This window comes from Nicotiana tomentosiformis, chromosome 11 (assembly GCF_000390325.3).
Source record: "Nicotiana tomentosiformis chromosome 11, ASM39032v3, whole genome shotgun sequence".
NCBI lineage: Eukaryota > Viridiplantae > Streptophyta > Magnoliopsida > Solanales > Solanaceae > Nicotiana > Nicotiana tomentosiformis.
Window position 1 is genome coordinate 125,910,014 of NC_090822.1, and position 18,605 is coordinate 125,928,618.

The 18,605-nt window shown below is 35.2% G+C and overlaps 2 protein-coding genes and 1 non-coding gene across 3 annotated transcripts; 2 read left to right on the forward strand and 1 right to left on the reverse strand.

The window, feature by feature from the left end:
• Positions 1-4,391: 4,391 nt before the first annotated feature.
• Positions 4,392-11,732, forward strand: LOC104098800 (serine/threonine-protein phosphatase PP2A catalytic subunit-like). The gene is made up of 11 exons (XM_009605623.4): positions 4,392-4,731; positions 5,954-6,010; positions 6,665-6,748; positions 7,690-7,761; positions 8,283-8,354; positions 8,513-8,553; positions 8,659-8,725; positions 10,288-10,479; positions 10,589-10,678; positions 10,764-10,871; positions 11,249-11,732. The coding sequence occupies exons 1-11, from the start codon at positions 4,642-4,644 to the stop codon at positions 11,312-11,314; spliced, it is 939 nt and encodes a 312-aa protein (XP_009603918.1). The 5' UTR covers positions 4,392-4,641; the 3' UTR covers positions 11,315-11,732.
• A 757-nt stretch (positions 11,733-12,489) lies between these two features.
• On the reverse strand, positions 12,490-15,599 carry LOC104098801 (phytoene synthase 2, chloroplastic-like). The gene is made up of 6 exons (XM_009605624.4): positions 15,153-15,599; positions 14,701-14,751; positions 14,355-14,527; positions 14,024-14,259; positions 13,741-13,933; positions 12,490-12,797 (listed from the first exon to the last, which is right to left on the reverse strand). Exons 1-6 carry the CDS (start codon positions 15,478-15,480, stop codon positions 12,633-12,635), a joined length of 1,146 nt encoding a protein of 381 aa, XP_009603919.1. The 5' UTR covers positions 15,481-15,599; the 3' UTR covers positions 12,490-12,632.
• A 2,171-nt stretch (positions 15,600-17,770) lies between these two features.
• Positions 17,771-17,842, forward strand: TRNAG-UCC (transfer RNA glycine (anticodon UCC)). Its single transcript has one exon. It is a non-coding gene; the product is annotated as a tRNA-Gly (tRNA).
• Positions 17,843-18,605: the final 763 nt, after the last annotated feature.

The following is an 18,605-nucleotide window of genomic DNA, read 5'->3' on the forward strand; positions in this document are numbered from 1 at the left end:
AGGGATATGGACGGTCTAGTGAAACACATTGTTAACGCAGACAATAAGTGCCACTTTCATTGCCCTTGTTTGTACATGTTATTTCAATTACATTATATTATATATTCCACGTATAGTTCATATGGCTCAGTTAATCCTAAAAGAAGTTTAGAATGATGCAAGTATAATAAGACTTGAAATGTGACTCTATGGGATGTTTTCGTAGTTTCTTGAAGTACTTCATTTGCCTCTTAGTTGAGTTACCATAACTTCATATGTCGTTCTCTTTGCCTTACATACGAGTACTATTCCACATGTACTCACGTTCCTTTTGGCGGGGGCACTGCATCTTTTAATTGATGCAGGTGGTTCCACACCAGGTGACATTGATTAGTGATAGCAGTACACCCTTTTCCCCAACAGATAATGGTGAGCCCGTTATAGTTCTAGTGGGTATTCGAGTCTAGTTTTTTTTATGTACTTATGTATCTATTGTCATAGAAGCTCCATGTACACTATGGGTCGTGTAATTAAAGATTTGAGTTTTGTCATGCATTTATGTTCACAGTATTTATGAGGCTACGCACCCATCATGAGAAAGATTGTAGGCCATTGAGCCAAATGTATTCAATTTAAAAGTCATGATCTAATGATATTTTGATAAATCATGAATGAGCTATGATGAGATATTGATGTAAAGTAGGCTTGCTCGACCGGGTTTACTCGATTGAGCGTTGGTCATGCTCCCCAAGTTTGGGGCGTGACAGAGGCGTATATCAGTGGTGTTGTTGGATGGGGGTGGTGAGGTCATTGCATGGTTAGGCAGGGGAGGTGGAAGAATTGATTGTTTGCGTTGATGGTATCCCTCAAGTACATGTTGTTGTAGGTTGAGGGGAAGGCGGGACACTGCACGCTTAGTTTCTGGAGAATTTACGTTAGATGTAGTAATAGATGAAGTACAAGATAGATTGGTAGATGGTACAGGTGTAGTATTAATGAAGGGTAAGGACAGTTGTATGTATTTTGAGTTCTGTTCATATATCTCAGAAGATTGGATGTTTGGATTTGCATAAGAATTTTCACATGAGTGGGAATGATTATGTTTAAATGGTAGTAGAGATGTAGTAGGGTTGGTTTGATGGATGGGTAATGTAGCATGCAAATTTTGTGTGCTATGGTTCGTTGAGTTTGGCGGAGTAAAGGAAGTTACTATTTGGTGGATTGATGTGTCAACCTTTAATTCGTTAGGATTAGTGGTTTTGTCATAAGGTGTAATATTAATTTGACATGGTTTTTCAGGGCTATGTGGCGTGTCCAGCCCAGGATATAATACTATGGTTTTATGTGCTATAGGTAGAGATGGTCATAAGTGGTATGACTTTGCTAGTAATTGGTGGACATGGGCTGTTGGTCTGTTGTTGAGTGGTTATTTTGCTTCTCATTAGGAAGTGTGTCTTTGTTTATATTGGATTCATTAGGTTGGATGGGCTTGGCAGATGAGGACATAAGCATTGGGCTATTAGAGGCAAGATCTGCTATGGTTAAGTTTAGATCAATATTTTCTAACGAGGATAATCGATTAATTATAGTTGTAATGGCATTTTTTCCCAATATTGCTTTAGCCGGTGTTAAATGGACTGGGGATGGCCCATTAGGGTTTGAGGACATACTTGGTGAGGTTGTTTCCATGTGGGCGGTCACCACCTTCTCCAGCCCTATCGCTCGTGTGTTCAAGGGTGGTTTGAAGGATTGCAATTCTTCGTTGTAGATGTTGGATGGACGGTTGTTGTATCGTGTGTTTGATTTCTTTTGAAAAGTGTCAGTGTTTCACTATGCTTATACTGGTAGGTGGTATGTATGTGGTGTAGGTGATGAAGGTGTATTAGCAGTATGGAGTAGATGTGTATGTGAGTTAAGGACGTAGTAACAATTCCATGTTGTATGCCCAAAATGGCCACATTTAACATATAGTAAATTAAGGCCTTCATATATCAATGTCTGCTTATGGTTGCTATGTGTATATGTATTTTGAGTGGTTTTTCTAGTGGAACTTCAATACAAATACGGGCATACCTTCCTCTAGTGGTTGCCGAAGTGCAAGTATCTACTTTCAGTAGTTGTCCTAATTTAGAACCTACTCGTGGTAGGATTTCCAAATCATAAAACTATGTGGGAAGTTCAGGTAGGTGAACCCACAGTGCCGAGTATGTGAGTTGTGTTTTGGGAGCGATAAATTTTGGTTTTATTTTCGAAAGCGAAAAGCGCACACGAAGATTCTAAATAATATGTTAAAATCGAATCATCGACAAGATGTTTATTAGAGAGATTTTATTATGGGATACAATCGAAGGGCTCATAAAATTTAAAACTTGAGAAGTAAGGGAATATCAATGGCCTTTGTTGAACAAAGAGCGAATATACGACACTTGACTTTGATCTCATGTTGGCCTTTACTTCGACTACTAATAAGGAGGTTGGGGGGAGAGAAAGTAATTGGGAATAAACCAAGGTCCGCCATGACGAGCTTTATGCATGTTTTCTTCCCTTTTAAGTTTGATTAGGAAGAAATCAGACCCTAGGTCGATTAATGGGAGATCCTCAGTGGACTTCCAAAGTGAGGTAATTTTGTTTCGGAGAATCTGGTGTCCTTTTTTCCCAAAACCTTTGACAATAATAGAAAACTACCATATGGAGTATAGTCTAGATTTATTAGAGGTGGTGAGTGAAATAAAATTATCATCATCAATTTCACAGTTGGTGCTTTCATCTGAGAGGTTAATTTCCTTGTTGATAGTATAGTTTGCCGTTAGAAAGGAGGAGGATTGCGTGTTGGAGACCAGTATGTGTAAAAAAGTTGCATTTAAAGCAGGCGAGGCGGGATCAACAATTTACATGATTCCAATATCAGGTGGTTCGTGATCAGAGAGAGAAGATACATGACTAGAGATGTTAGGACTCGTTGGGAGGTCTGGGCATTCAAGGAGACTGAGTTGAAAAAGTAAAAATTAAAGTGTGTGGGAGCTGGGAAGAGATATAATTTTTTTGAGAGAGAGAGACTCTCACATCTATCTACAACTCTTTTACGTTTGGTTTTCAAGTTAGAATTAGTCGATGTCCGTATTAGGGATAAAATATTCCCTAACAAAAATGACTTCAAACCTAAGACTCGAATATAAAACTTCAGTTTAAGAATGAAATAATCATTACTAGTTTACATTAATCCTTGTTGATAAAGCTTATTGATTTATTTGTGTAACGAGTGAAGATTGTTTTAATGTTAAAATTCATTTGCTTTCAACATGAGGTTGAGAGTTCGAGCAAAAATATTAGACAATCATTGTTTGCCTTTTGGGATTTGCTAGGTATTAGTCATTTAAGGATCAATTGATGTGTTGGAATTAAAGAAAATTCTTTAATGCTCCTCCGGAACGAACAGTAAAGACACATGAAGATATTGGCTCTTGCTATAGACCAAATGGAGAGTTCATTCTTGTAGATATATGCCATAACTGCATCATTCTTTATTTAGAAAAAAATTTAAAAGTGAATTTGGAGAGATAAATTCACCTTATAACTATCTCTTCAAGGTACATAGAATCTGCAAGGCGAATATGAGGGTGTTTGGATTGGCTTTTAAGCCGCTCAAATTAGCTTTTAACTTTTTTTAAAGTTTTTTTAAGTATTTGACAAAGTAAAAAAATACTTAAAATAAGTTAAAATTTGCTTAAAACAAGCCAAAAGCAATAAGTTAGGCAACCCCAACTTATTGCTGTTTGGCTTAAAAGCTATTTCTGCTGAAGAATAATTTTTTTAAGCCAATCCAAACGGGCTCTATAACAAAATGTAAAACATCTCAAATTATGAACTCTTAGAAATAAAAAAATGGTTATTTTATTACATGCGACCTAATATTTTATCGAAAAATAAAAAAAAATTAAAACTCAAAAATTTTGAATGAGGCCATTCAATAATTTAAAATTTTTGAATCAGGCCCATCAATAATTTTTATTGGAATTAAATTATATGAGTACTTGTTTATTTTTCCAAAAAGTAAAGTTATAAAATGACATACTTACTTAGCCTTAAATGTTGCGATAGAATGACTAACATTTTTTCCACCTTGATTTCGACCTCAAGTAGCTTTAAACTTTTTAGAATAAAAAAAAAATTGGTAGAATATATTTCTTCATCTTGGAGGCCTTATACGGTTAGAATATAAATCAATTTAGAGTTGAGACCCCAAACCAGATAATACACACCAAGTGAAAAAGAGACTTTTAATATATTTGATGAGTCGATAAAAATAATTATAATCGTTAGTTAAATATATATATATAAAAAATATTGATTGCATATAAAAAATATATAAAGAAGGAAAAATAGTTACTTGAAAAAGTAAAAGAACAAAAATAAAGCTAAAGAGGGCTCTTTGCAATTTTCCCCTTCTTTGGTTCCATCACCACCACTCACTCCTCTCTCTTTCTCTCTCTTGAGTGGAGCTGAGAAAACGATGTCGTATACTACCTGAACAAGAACAACAAAAAACCAAATCAAACCCACCACCCCCATTTCCCCTTCTGCTGTGAATTGTGGTAAAGTTCCAATCTTTTTGTATTTTTTGTGCTTGTTGTGAAGAAAAGATTCAAACCCAGAAGGAAAAAAATGAGCTTAGATCCAGTGGTGTCATCTCAAGGAAATCTTGATGAGCAAATTGCTCAGCTTATGCAGTGCAAGCCCTTATCTGAACAAGAGGTAAAATTTCACCTTTTACCCATTTGAATTTTATTGCTGTTTTTGTTAACGGGTTTTGCTTTCCTTAATGAATTTTGGAAGATTTTTGGATCTGAGTTTGATTATTCTTTGTGTTTTTTTGTATGTCTTTTTATTCATTTCATGATTTGTTTGTTGATCTGAGAATCTGTGTGGTATATTTTTTCCTCTTTTGGAACTTTTGAGGTGATGAGGAAATTATTTGAATCAGATTGTTTTGTTCTTCAGAATTGATATATGGGTAATTTCCAAAATTTGAATTTTTTTTCAATTTCCTATTTTTTTCTTTTAAGTTTCTTTGTTATAATTTCCATACTGAGTATAGTTATAGAAGAAAATAGTTGGTGAAGTTTGTAATTTAGCTTAAAAAAATAATTTTTTTATGAATGATTGATTAATTTCAGTCGTTTGGTAATGGCTCCAACCTATAGCTGTAAAACAGTGAAATATACCGAGACAGTATATTTTTGTTACTATAAGAGCCTCAATATGTTTTTCTTATTTTTCACAAAATCAAGTGGAAAACTTGGTTAGGTATTGCTGTTCTTTTACCTTAAAGTTACAACTTGTTTTCGACATACAAATGGTTCATGTCGTCAGGTTACATTTTCTTCTTATTTGTCTTGATTCTCTTTTCTTCAGGCAATCCAAGATCCTAATGATAACTTGCCGAAGTCTAACTGTGTTTAAGCTTATATACTCGAACATGTTTCTTAATCAGCAAGTGATTCATGTTATGTCTTCATGAACTTGTAATCTTGCCATAGTAATAGTTTTTCAAGTTGAAAGATGGTGGTTGGCATTACATACCCTCTAATAAAAACAAAAAGAAGGGTTCCCATCTGTGCATTTCTCTATTCCTGTAGTGACTAGTGATCTGATAAATTAGCGCGTCCAGTGGTTAATCGTGCCAAAAGAAAGTAGTCTAAATAGAAGTTTGTAGCAATACTTTGGCTCTTCTGCTAAACTTGATTTTAAAACTTATATTTGGGATAGCCCGATGAACATTCTTCAAAATCGAACTTGTTACATTTTTGAGCTTACAACATTCGAGCATATGTCTATGGCCGCTCTTGTCAATGGCTTGTTGCGTGTAGTCTTCTCTTAATTTGCCTTACTTTAAGGCTTCTTGCTATGTAAAAAAAAGGTGTTACATTTTTAATCTGCCGGGTTTTTTACTTTTATTTTATTTTAATGTCACTAGGTAAGAGGATTATGCGGGAAAGCAAAAGAGATCTTAATGGATGAAAGCAACGTGCAGGTACTGTACTTTTAAAGATTGCCTTTTCTCTTTTTCTTTGCGGCTGTTTGTTTTCATTTTTGGGAGGGGAGGACGGGCCTTGCTCAGGACTTAAAATTCCTCTTTTTGTTTTGAATTAAGACCTCCCCACCAAATTATGCTTGTTAATTACTTTGTTAATTTGTTTTCAAGTTTCACACGGTAACAAAGATGGTCGTGATCTGTCTCTGCAGGGATATTTGTGTTTGTTTTATCTGTTGAGAAGGAATTTGTGTTTGTTTTCTTTCTTTACAAAAAGTCTGTTTATTTTCTTTCACATCATTGCAATGAGGTGTAAAACTTTAAATATAGGTGTATGAGAGGTGCAAAGAGAGGTGTATTCTAATAAAATATTGTTATTTTCTCTAGATTGTTGAAGCTTTAGTCCACAAGCTTGTAACCAAGGCTTCAGCCTACATTAATATACTTAAAACAGTACCTAATCTGATTTTATATCTGATACAAGATCATACTGATTCATTGTATGAGCCTGAAATAAAAAACAAATTTTTCTCTTATCAAGCTGAGAGAACTCTCAGGCTTTCAGATTTAACATTTATGTCTTATTAGAAAGATTTAGAAAGTGCATGATTATTTTATTGTAGGATTGAATGGTTTTAACTTTCCCTGCTGCAGCCAGTGAAAAGCCCTGTGACTATATGTGGTGATATTCATGGGCAGTTCCATGATCTTGCTGAGCTTTTTCGTATTGGTGGGAAGGTACCTGCACTTTTGTCCTTTGCTTTGTCTTTCTGGATTTTGTTTATCTTTATGGGACTAGTCACTAGGTTCTTGCTTAGGCAAGAATAACTGCCTTTTAATTTTCACTTCCTCTTTCGGTGGCAATGAGCATTTGAAAACATGTTAGGTATTTGGTTGGTAAAGACTCTCTCTCACTCGCTCTCTGTGTGTGCGTGCTGAAGGAGGAAGGGGAAATTGTTCTCAATATGGTTTTTAGAGATAAACAAGGGTGCATATATTGTTATCTAACTATTGAAGTATATATTTGTTTCTATAATCACTCTTTCTCTCTCTCTCTTTCTCTCTCTCTCCCCGAGGATGGGACTGTAGTTTAACTCCTTCACATAAGCCGAGGGCTAAACAAAACCATATGCAAGGGAAGGATCAAGGACCTAATATCCTTAGAAATCCTATGAGATGGCTGGTCATTTGATTAACATGCTCTTAGGGTTTGTTGACTTTTTATGGCTAGTGAGCTATAAAATGCTACTCCCGCCGTCCCAGTTTATGTGAACCTTTTGGGTTTTCGAGAGTCAATTTGACTAATCTTTGAAGCTAAGTTGGACTATATTAACTCGATTTTTAAAAGTCAAAATTTAGACATTCTAAAACTATACTAATGTACTATCAATTGCAATTCTTCTCATGTCAATATGATGAAAATATGTTTTTCAAAATGTCGGTCAAAGTTTACATAGTTTGAATCTCGAAAAGCGAAAAGGGTCACATAAACTGGGACAGAGGGAGTAGTTATAAAGAGGGAAAAAAACAATTGGGGTTCTATTGTAGTGAATTTCTTGATAACTTTTAGCTTCTTTTTATTTTAGAATGATTTGTATTTTGTAATGCCTATACTTTAATGAAGGCGATGGCAGTCAAAGTTGTTTTTCTAATATGTTCTGTTTTTTCTTTATTTGCAGTGTCCTGACACTAACTATCTATTTATGGGAGATTATGTAGATCGTGGATACTATTCTGTTGAAACAGTAACGGTGAGGTTTTTTTAGCTCTTAAACGTCCAAATGCGATTAGTGTGATTTTATTACTTTTTCATGGATAGAAGTAGGAGGATTTGGTTGTGCACCAATATCTCAATTGCTTACGGCAAAGCAGTGCCGTGCTTACTTATTTCCTTCAGTAGGCCCTGGACATCTCTCTTCCCTTCTTATCGTGTTGACCTTTTTGGGGAAGATGCTTCGGAGGGGATGATTTTTTGGAGGTGGTCTTTAAGACTTGGAGATGTGTTCTATGCTTTCCACTAAAATCTGAAGTTTGCAAAGCTTTTTCATTGGTGTACTATTTGAGTGAAACTGGTACATTCATGGGGTCCGAATTGACACTTTTCTGAATCGGTGTTTAATTGGGGTCGTAGAATGTGACAATATAAATTGTACGTCATTACAGGTATTAGGAAAGCTTTTCACTGCTTAATGGGTGCCAACTTTCGATGGCTTAATATCGTCTGCTTACTGCTAGTGATGGTGTCATTTTGACTATTAACTTGTTTTTGCAGCTTTTGGTGGCTCTTAAAGTTCGCTATCCTCAGCGGATTACAATTTTGAGGGGAAATCATGAGAGTCGTCAGGTATATATAATTATATTAGGATTTCTTTATTTACATTTTGCATCAAATGGATCCCTTTTGAGTTGCATTACAAATACTTGTTCTTCCATTTCTATTTTGGATTGGGGCTTGGTTCATGTTTAGATTTTGAGCTCTGATTGTCTGTTTACATCTTGCAGATTACTCAGGTGTATGGGTTTTATGATGAATGTTTACGAAAGTGAGTCCTCCTATTTTATACATTTTCTTGGTTGCATTGTCTCATAACTTTATTGTTTTCGGGGGTGGAGTGGTGTAACTGACTGACTGCATTCGCCCTTTACAGATATGGTAATGCCAATGTGTGGAAGACTTTCACAGATCTATTTGACTATTTCCCTCTAACGGCTTTGGTTAGTATTATTTCCTCGATTTAGTTATGTTGATTTTGTGGACGAGTACTATCTATTAATTTTGTTTTACATTTATGTCTCTTTGTGTTTCTCTCTTTTTAATACGTATTTAGCTGATGCTGATGCTTAAATCTTGGGCTATGGAAATTCAATGACCTTTTAATATTGTCATGGAATTATATTGAGATGGCCTTGAAGTTGAACACCAATTCGTTGTGTTCTAAGTTGAATTAAGCATCCCATAACTTGCTTTTATGTATTTCTTAACTCAAGGGAGGGGCACTAATAGTATTATCATACTATGAAGTTGCTGCTTTTCATGGTAAAAGCAATGACAGGTTGCACATGTTTCTGATGAAGGAAAACTAGCTTTGCGAAATAAGCTAGGTTGACTATTCCTGAATTTTGCGGGAAGAAGTGATATTACATTTTCTCTAGGCATAAATGTTCATATGTTTGAACATGTGATTCGAACTTATTGGGATAACCTAGTTCACTTCATTGAAAAAATAAAAAACTAATTTGGTTCGGCAATATGTTGGGCATCCCAATGAGCTGTTTTTGTACATGACTTGTAGATTTTATGTAGGCCTTATTTGGGAACACATTTTTAGTGGTTCAAAATCACATTCGGAGCTCCATTCTGATGTTCAAAGTGTTCTGCAACCTACATTACTCGCATTCTATGCATTTCAACTTGGTTTTGCTTGTACGAGACAAAATTATCTCAGAGAAGCTTTTTCCCAAATGTACAACAACAACAACAGACTCGGTGTAATCTCACAAGTGGGTCTGGGGAGGGTAGTATGTACGCAGATATGAATTTTGCATTTAGCACCTCTGAGAATGTCAAGATATTTTGCCAAGGGAATAGCAGCTAATTTATAAGTGTATATTGAACATTATCAAAATATAAATTTGTAAGCATTTTGATTGCCGAATAGTGGAATCAGCCATTGATGCTTGCATCAGGGTAGGCTGCCTATATCACACCCCTTGGGTGGCATTTCCCCGGACCCTGCGTAAATGCGGGATGCTTCGTGCACCGGACTGCCCTTTTTTGATTGCCGAATAGATAATATTTAAGCTTGTGTATGACATAATCATCAATCCTTGTTTGATGGAGACGTGTTGCTAATTGGCATGTAATTAACTATTCAAAGAGCTCCTTTCTGTCCCCTTTCTCTCTCCCCATCTGGTGGAGCGGTGATGGGAAGAACAAAACTTACTGATTTAATTTTGGCCATGCGTTTTTGACTGAAGTTAGCCCATCTGGTGGAGCGGTGATGGGAAGAACAAAACTTATTGATTTATTTTTGGCCATGCGTTTTGACTGAAGTTAAACTAACTAGCACTGCACCAACATGCCAAATATCATCACTGTTGCCGTTATTGCAATGCTTGCTTGTTGTTGATGGATATAGGTTCTCTCTGTATAATTTCAGGAGGAAAGATGTGCTTCTTGTGCAATTTCTTGTTTATATCTTAAACTTGCTTTTTTTTTTCCCCAAAGTTCTTGTGGTCTTGAAATTGTACTGACAGGTTTTCTGGAATCTTTCTAGGTTGAATCCGAAATTTTTTGCCTCCATGGTGGTTTGTCGCCATCTATTGAAACTCTTGATAATATACGTAATTTTGACCGAGTCCAAGAAGTTCCACATGAAGGGGCTATGTGTGATCTTTTGTGGTCTGATCCTGATGATCGTTGCGGCTGGGGTATTTCACCCAGGGGTGCTGGATATACATTTGGCCAAGTAACACACCTACTCTGTATCACTTCAATTTTTTCTGACGTATCTAGTGGTTCTTATTTGTTCGTATGAGCTAATGAAGCTGTGGATATCGTGTTTTGTATTCTAACAGGATATATCTGAGCAGTTTAACCACACCAACAACTTAAAGCTAATTGCAAGAGCACACCAACTGGTCATGGAGGGATTCAATTGGGCACATGTAACTAGTCCTATAGACCTTATATATATATTTTGCGTGCAAATTTGATCCAAGAGAGACCGATTTAACCACTTTCTTGTTGCAGGATCAAAAAGTGGTTACCATATTTAGTGCCCCTAATTATTGCTACCGCTGTGGGAATATGGCATCCATCTTGGAAGTTGACGACTGCAATGGACATACATTCATTCAGGTGTCTCTCTCTCACGAACTGCTATTTTCCAAGATGGCAGACGAGTAGTTTTTGCAAATAATATTGTCTTAGCTTGAGAATTGTTACACCCTCCGTTTCATTTTATATGGTAGTGCTTGACTAGACACAAAGTCTAAGAAATTTTTTCCAGACATACCAAAAGTTCTTAGAACTTGTTGTCTTGAACATGCTATGACATTTCTATGGCTATCAAGAGCATGTCATTAAGTGTGGAATAGAAAGTTTAAAGTTAGAGATTTCCAAATAAAAAAAGGTGTCATTTTTTTGGAACAGTCTAAACAGGAAATGTTGCCATATAAATTGGAACAAAAAGATTATTGTTCTTGTTGTTTGAAATAAATTTTTTCTTCTTGTAGTTTGAACCAGCTCCTAGAAGAGGGGAACCAGATGTAACCAGAAGAACGCCAGATTACTTCTTATGATGAAGCGACAGAAACTTGGCGATTTATTGCAGCAGGTCTTGCTAAACTTGGTGAGCTTCCGAGGAGTTCTATAGTTATTACTGCTATAGTATCACGATACTGCGATTACATGAAGCATGTACATCGGGCAGGTGACGTGTTCTTCCTCTCAGAGTTCTCCTGAAACTTCATGGAAATGCAGTGAAAAGACAGTTAAACCGATAACGGAGTCACTACTGCATGTATCATTTCCAACAAACAATGTTCAACCGTTTTCTTTTCGTTACATATTTTTTTGGTTACTAGTAGAAAGGACCATCATTTCCTTCCTTGATATTTTTGTCCCCCCTGTAGAAAGACGATATCTCTTGTGTGAGCTCTGTAGAGGCAAGATATTATTTTTACCTTATAATGGGTGCTCGAGTAATTTATTTTCTTATCCCTTGCTCAGTCTGCACTCTTTTTTTCAATTTTGCAAAGTGGTTATATTCAAGTTGATTATAAAAAAGACTTGCCTAAACGTCTTTCTAGTGTATGTGCGATTTCACAGGATTAATCAGCAGCCTATTCTAGTTTGCTGCATCAATCACTCAATATATGTTTTAATTAGTGGAAGTTATTAAAGTTAATTGTACTGTTGTGGGGATCATTAAATTGAACTATCAAGTCATAAATGATTCAATTATCGGGATGGAAAAAATTGCTTAATTGGTACATAACAATAAGAGCAATAACAAACCTAGCGTATTTTCATAAGTGAGTTCTGGAGAGAGTGGAACGTACGCAACCTTACCCTTACCCTGGAAAGACAGAGAGGCTGTTTGCGAAATACCCTCGGCTGAAGAAAAGATGAGAAGAAGGAGGCGACAGGTAGTGACAACACAAGATACAAAAAAAAAAGAGGAGAGAAAATGCAAGAGTGATTCTCCGGAATCACTTAAAGGCTAGACCAGAAAAAAATAATTTTCCATCACATTCTTCTTTCTCTTTGCGTTTACGATATTATTATAACAAAAGCTAGTGATTGGCTGATAGTAGTTGCGATTAAGTGTTAAACTTAAGATTGTCGAGTTTAATCTATCTTTTATGACCTAACGTCTGGTAAATAGTTTGGCATGTGGTATGTTTTTAAGTCCACATGTTTTGTCTATGTGAAACTTACCTGATATCTTCTAAAACATAATAAATTAAAAGACTTTCGTTTGCATGTGTCAATAACTTGATTTAATCATAGAATTCAAGACAAATTTGGAGTTTTTTCAAGCAGAGAATGGCATTTCCTTCTATATTAATACAATACAATAATTATCTTTACACCTTACAACTTTCTGTATTTTGTCTATTGAATGGCCAAACTTGGCAGTGATAGAGCTTTAACATATGAAACAGGTAAAGTTACCAACTTTTTGGCCCTCCCCACATAAGCTCTCTTTGTTAAGTTATCATAATCATTTTCCTCTATTGCATCCAAAATTTTCCTGTACAAAATTAAGGATGACCAAACCTGCACCCAAGAAAACATATAACAAACTGATCAAGACTTAGTAAAAACAGGACATCATAAGTGTTGTTTTTTTAGGTTTAGGTACACACTATCCTCGAGTTGAATTAGGCTTTGCATGGCTGTTGTCCGCTCGTGTCATGAGAACAAGAGGAAAGACAAGTTCTTGGTCATAAATATAGGATCTTTTCGACCACTAACTATACTATATAGCCGATTAGATGCCCACCACCACCTAGGTGTATACATTTTGCATTCAGTTCTAGCTATTTCGATACCTTCTAATCGATCTGAACAACGTAACAAATGGAATATCCTTATGTTTCCTGTTTGGGACAAAAAACTTAAGTAATAACTTCCATGAACGTTTGAATTGAATCAAATTATTTTAACTTTTCATTGAAGATAATTTGGTCATATTAATGTTGTTTGTGAAACAAAAGTGTTTTTAACCTGTATGAACACTAATTTTGAGTGACTGAATCACATCTAGAGTTGGTATGGATGCAAAATTTGACCATTTCACTTTAGTCCACAAAGTCTAGGAAGGTTATGTCCATATTGTAAGAGTATGTGAAATGATCTTTGAAACACAAAAACACAACTGCACCCAAGAGCGTGGTATAGCGGTCAATAAAGTGGGTGAAAATTATGGGAAATCAGAGTTCAAATTCCAACAGTGACAAAAGGCATTAGGTGATTTCTTCCGATCTAACTAAGCCTTGTCGGGCAAAGACCAGAGTTACTTGGTTACTTGGTACCTGTGTTGGTGGGAGACCTTTATCACAAACACGCACTCACACACAAGGATGAAAAATGTAGTTAAACCTTTCCTTTATTTTCACAACTTTCTGTGTGTGGTTTTGTCATATACATGAATCTTGATTAGCCTTTGCCTATCTTGAATTGAATACTTAATACTGTAACTTTTTGAAAGTGAACTTACCGGCCAACGGCTAGCTTTGTTAAGATGAGAAGCACCCTCCTCAGCCAAGTTGAAGTAGAATTTTGCCCTTCTGATCTGCTCTTTCATGAATTCCCTCCATTGATCAGTGACTTTTCTCGAAAACACGTCTTCGGCACATATTCCATACTGTGCTAGTTCATCTTGTGGCAGATAAACTCTTCCTCTCAATGCACTAAAACAGATCAGTAGCAAAAATGGTTAGATAATCTAACATGGCAAGTTGGATTTACACTACCAAGAATTGGCCTAAATGTGAACTTACTCTTCTCCAACATCTCTAAGAATGTTAGTAAGTTGATTCCCTATGCCTAAATGAAGTGCTGAGTTATATACAGTTTGAGCTGAAACTGGAGATTCTGGTGCAATTCCCATTATTGGTACACTCATTAGTCCAACTGTTCCAGCCACACAGTAGCAGTACATATATAGTTCCTGGAAATTTGCATATCGGCTTTTCCTCGTGTCCATTCTCATTCCCTCTATCATGTCCTTGAATGGCTACATATCATAATCGCGAAAATTTGTATCAACTTACTAAACAGTTTAGTCTATTTTTAACAAGAATGAAGGGGATATTGAATTTCTTTTTGTACCTTGATGTCTAAAGGGAAGTTGGAAATGGTATCAGTTAAAGCAGAATCAAGCAAGTCATAAGGTCTGCAGTTGAAAATGTCTTCTAATCTTTCTTCCCATCTATCAAGAGCAGTGTTGTTCATGTAGTCAGCATTCGGTCCATCGACAAGTTCATCTGTTCTTCTGCACCATACTTCAAAAAAAGAAGCAGAACAATTTTCAGTTCAACTTTCAAGATATAGATCAAATACAAGTTCCATACAATCTTTGCTTCAATTCCAATACTGGATATTGTTAATTTAGACCTTACTATTAAGGCCTAGTAATTTGTTTAAAACTTGGGATCATTCTATCACTATAGCTTACCATAGATAGCCCATATTGCTTTTTGTCTCTCTGCAGTCATCAGTTTAGTTCCTGCAACATGATCAAATTGAACTTTAGTCATAAGGAGGTTAAACTCGGAGATAACAACAACAACAAACCCTGTGGAATCCCACAAATGGGGTCTGGGGAAGTTAGTGTGTATGCAGACCTTACCCCTACCTTATGAAGGTAGAGATGTTGTTTCAGGTAGACCCTCGGCTCAAGAACAGAAAAGGGAGCAATAAACAAACAATAGTATCAACAAGGTATTAGGACATTAGTCATATAACCATTAAAATGAAAACTTTGAAAGTGTAACTTAATAGCACATTAGCAATTATAGCAAAATTCGAAGCCATAAATTGTAACAAGAAAGAGATATCTATCACGTATAACTTGATATTATACTATTTGTCATATGTCAATCTTGGAGAAGGGATCAAGAGATGAACCTAAGTAGAAAGTTTTAGCATATTCTGCACAAATTTTCCTGCATAATTCATAAGCTTCTTCAAGAAACATAGGATCAAAACTTGGCTTTCTATAACAATCATTTGTAACATGTGTTTGCCTCCAAACAACTTCGCGAACACGTTGATGAGTGTGAGCAATTCCTTGTACTGATAATTCATGGATTTTACTTTGTCCCTTCTTCTTAGGTGCAACTGTAAGAACTTCAGCTCTTATAGGTAATTTTCCTCTGCAATTTTCAGATGAAAATCTTCCATTTCCTGCTCTAAGGCAAGAGTTGGGTGAATAAGGAAGTATTGTTGGACACATCTTCTGTTTTACAAACTACAGAAGATGTAGGAAATGAGAGTCTCTGCCTAAAGAAATGCTGTGGAGATAATTTATAACAATGAACTAACAAATATCTCTCAGTTGTTAAGAATTTAATTAAGTATAGTTTAGAATAGGTTGGCACAAATATCTCTCAGTTATTAAGAGTTTAATTAAGTATAGTTTAGAATAGGTTGGCTGCAAAGTTCTATAACTTGACAATTACAATGAAAAAAGACTATTTATGAGACTTTTTAAAAAACACAAAGGTGGTTACAACTTTGTCATTTCCTCCGTGCTTTTTAATATTCAATTTAACTTAGTAACACGGTTAGTGAGGATTCATATACCTGTCCCAACTTATTTGGAACTAAGGCGTAGTCGACCCCAACTTGTTTGGGACTAAGGCGTAGTCGATCCCAACTTGTTTGGGATTGAGGCGTAGTCGTTATCGTTTATACAGACATTGTGTAACCTGCTTTGTTTTCCAGGCTTGTAATAATCTCACCTTTTCTGGACAGTTACCTACCATTATCTTCTACGTGACTGAATAGTTTGAATCTTTTACATCGACGATATAGTAGTTAAACTCTTTTAACATTTTATTTCAGAATGCTAAGTTTAAACTAAGAAAATGCTATTGGAGAGCTCCATGTTACTCAAGATTCCCATATGGATTGTTCTCTTAGGCCACGATCATTGTTCTTTTGTCTCTTAGTCAAAATCAGGAGTGAATTTCTAGTGAGATTTACCAAATAGCTGGACCACCAATCTTTGGTTTAAAAAATTTACTTCTTTTCTTGTATTACAAAAACTAGTGCTTATTTTTCTAAATGGGTATTATATTATGTATATATTTTTGTTATTTGTTAACTTTATTTTTTGGTAATATACAACAACAATAACCTAGTAAAATCCCACAGGTGGGGGTTGGGAAAGGTAGTGTGTACACAGACCTTACCTATACTCCGGAGGAGTAGAGAGGCTGTTTCAGATCTTTATTTTTTGGTAATATATGAGAAAGAATTCAAGAACTATGATCAAGTTCTACATTTTCCAAATTTTATCTTACACTTTTAAACACATTAAAACTTGTTACCCCATTCTTTAGTTTTGTTGGAATTATGGTAGAAGAAACGATGCAAGATTTCTAGTACTTTTATTCTTTAAGCATATAGTTTTCGAAGTTCACTAACCCAACAAATCCAATTTACGCCATAATGCTCATTAAGGAGGGTAAAATACTTCCAACAAAGTGGTTCTCCAAACTCAAACTCGAGACATTTGTTTAAGTAAAATATTCGGAAGACACATACACCTGCAAAAAATTATAATATTTCTGATAGTTCTAAGTTAGATCAGAAGCGAAGTCAAGATTTAAAGTTTATGAGTTCTTAACTTGAATTGATAGCTTGTCTTAATTATTGGGATCGTAATAAAATATTTATACATATTTAATAAATTTTTAATACAAATACAAAATTTAAGCAAAAACCATTAGATTCATCTGAACCCGTACTTAATACTCTAGCTCTGTCACTGAGTTAGATACACAGCATTGTTGGTATTAGAGGCACAATGCTTATTGCCGAAATGCTGTTTTGTCATTTTACACACAAAATGTTAAAAATTTGTTGGAAGAATCGTCCCTCGAGCAAAATAGAATAGAGGATCTTGGCCACATTTGATACCTCTAAGAGAAGCTTTCAGAGTTTGGTTCTTTTCTGGCAATATATGAACAAATAACAATAGAGGGAATATTGTATGAATAAGAAGAGTATATACATTGGAATAATGCGATGTGGGAGTAAATTAAATCAATTTATAAGATTGTTTTGTTCTTTTTTTCATTGTTGTTTTCCTCGAATGCGTGGATATCCTTATGAAATTATCAACCAACTTAATTTCAAATGAGCTTAAATTTTGTGCATTGATAGTGTATCAATTTTTTTGTACGATCTGATAAAATTAATTTGCTCCTATACACGTCTCTTCATATCAAATTTGATATGATAATATAAAAAAAAGAGTGAGAATCTTCACGTGACTCAAACCTTCAACTTATTGGTTATAGATTTTTTTTAAGTCATTGCTCCACTCAAGAGAATCGATAGTGTCCTACTTACTCTTCATGTGATTCGATCCTTCAATTTGCCGATCGGCTGTAGAAATACTCTATCGCTAGAGTAAACCTTGCCTGTCAAAAATAAATAAATAAAATTACATGCCATATATGACATATACAATTACATGCAATATATATGTAGGGCTATGAATAATATACAACAAGGCGTTTGTAGTCCAACGGTTAGGATAATTGCCTTCCAAGCAATAGACCCGGGTTCGACTCCCGGCAGACGCATTAGTCTTCTATTTTTTATACCAAGGTATTTTTTTTTTCTTTTTCTTTTTCTAAATGATGCATGTATCATTTTTCATTACCGCGCCACCAGCTTTCATATTACACACTTTTTGTTTTGTTGACTCTTGTATCCACGAGATACATCTCTGACAAGTTGAAGTTTTCAAATCGTTATTTGTTTATTAGAGGCGTCTAATGGAATTTCATATCGTGTTTGAAGGGCTATATATATATATTTGGCCATTCATTTTTTCTAATGACGCATGTATCATTTTTCATTACCATTTACCACGCCACCAACTTTCATTTACACTCTTTTCGTTTTGTTGACTCTTGTATTCACGAGATACATCTCGGACAAGTTGAAGTTTTCGAATCATTATTTATTGATTAGATGTATCTAATGGAATTTCATATCGTGTTTGAAGGGCTATATATGTATTTGGCCATTCAATATCTTTCTTCCTCCATAAGAGATGAGTTCAAAATTTTATTCTGATAGAAATTGTTGATTCTAATGTGAAGATTAAAGGAAAAGAGAAAAATTTAAAGCAGGCCGCGCGTACTGTTAAAAGAATTCTACGAATTCTAAATTGAAAAAAGAAGCAGCATAAAGGAGGTCTGACCAAAATGAAGGGTTGTTTTTTTTCTTATTCTTATTTTGTTTTATTTTAGTTTTTTCTTCATACACGTGTATAGGTCGTGTTCAATTTTAATTGATTTGTCATAAAATAAGGCCACCTTGTTTAATAGGGGTGGTTCC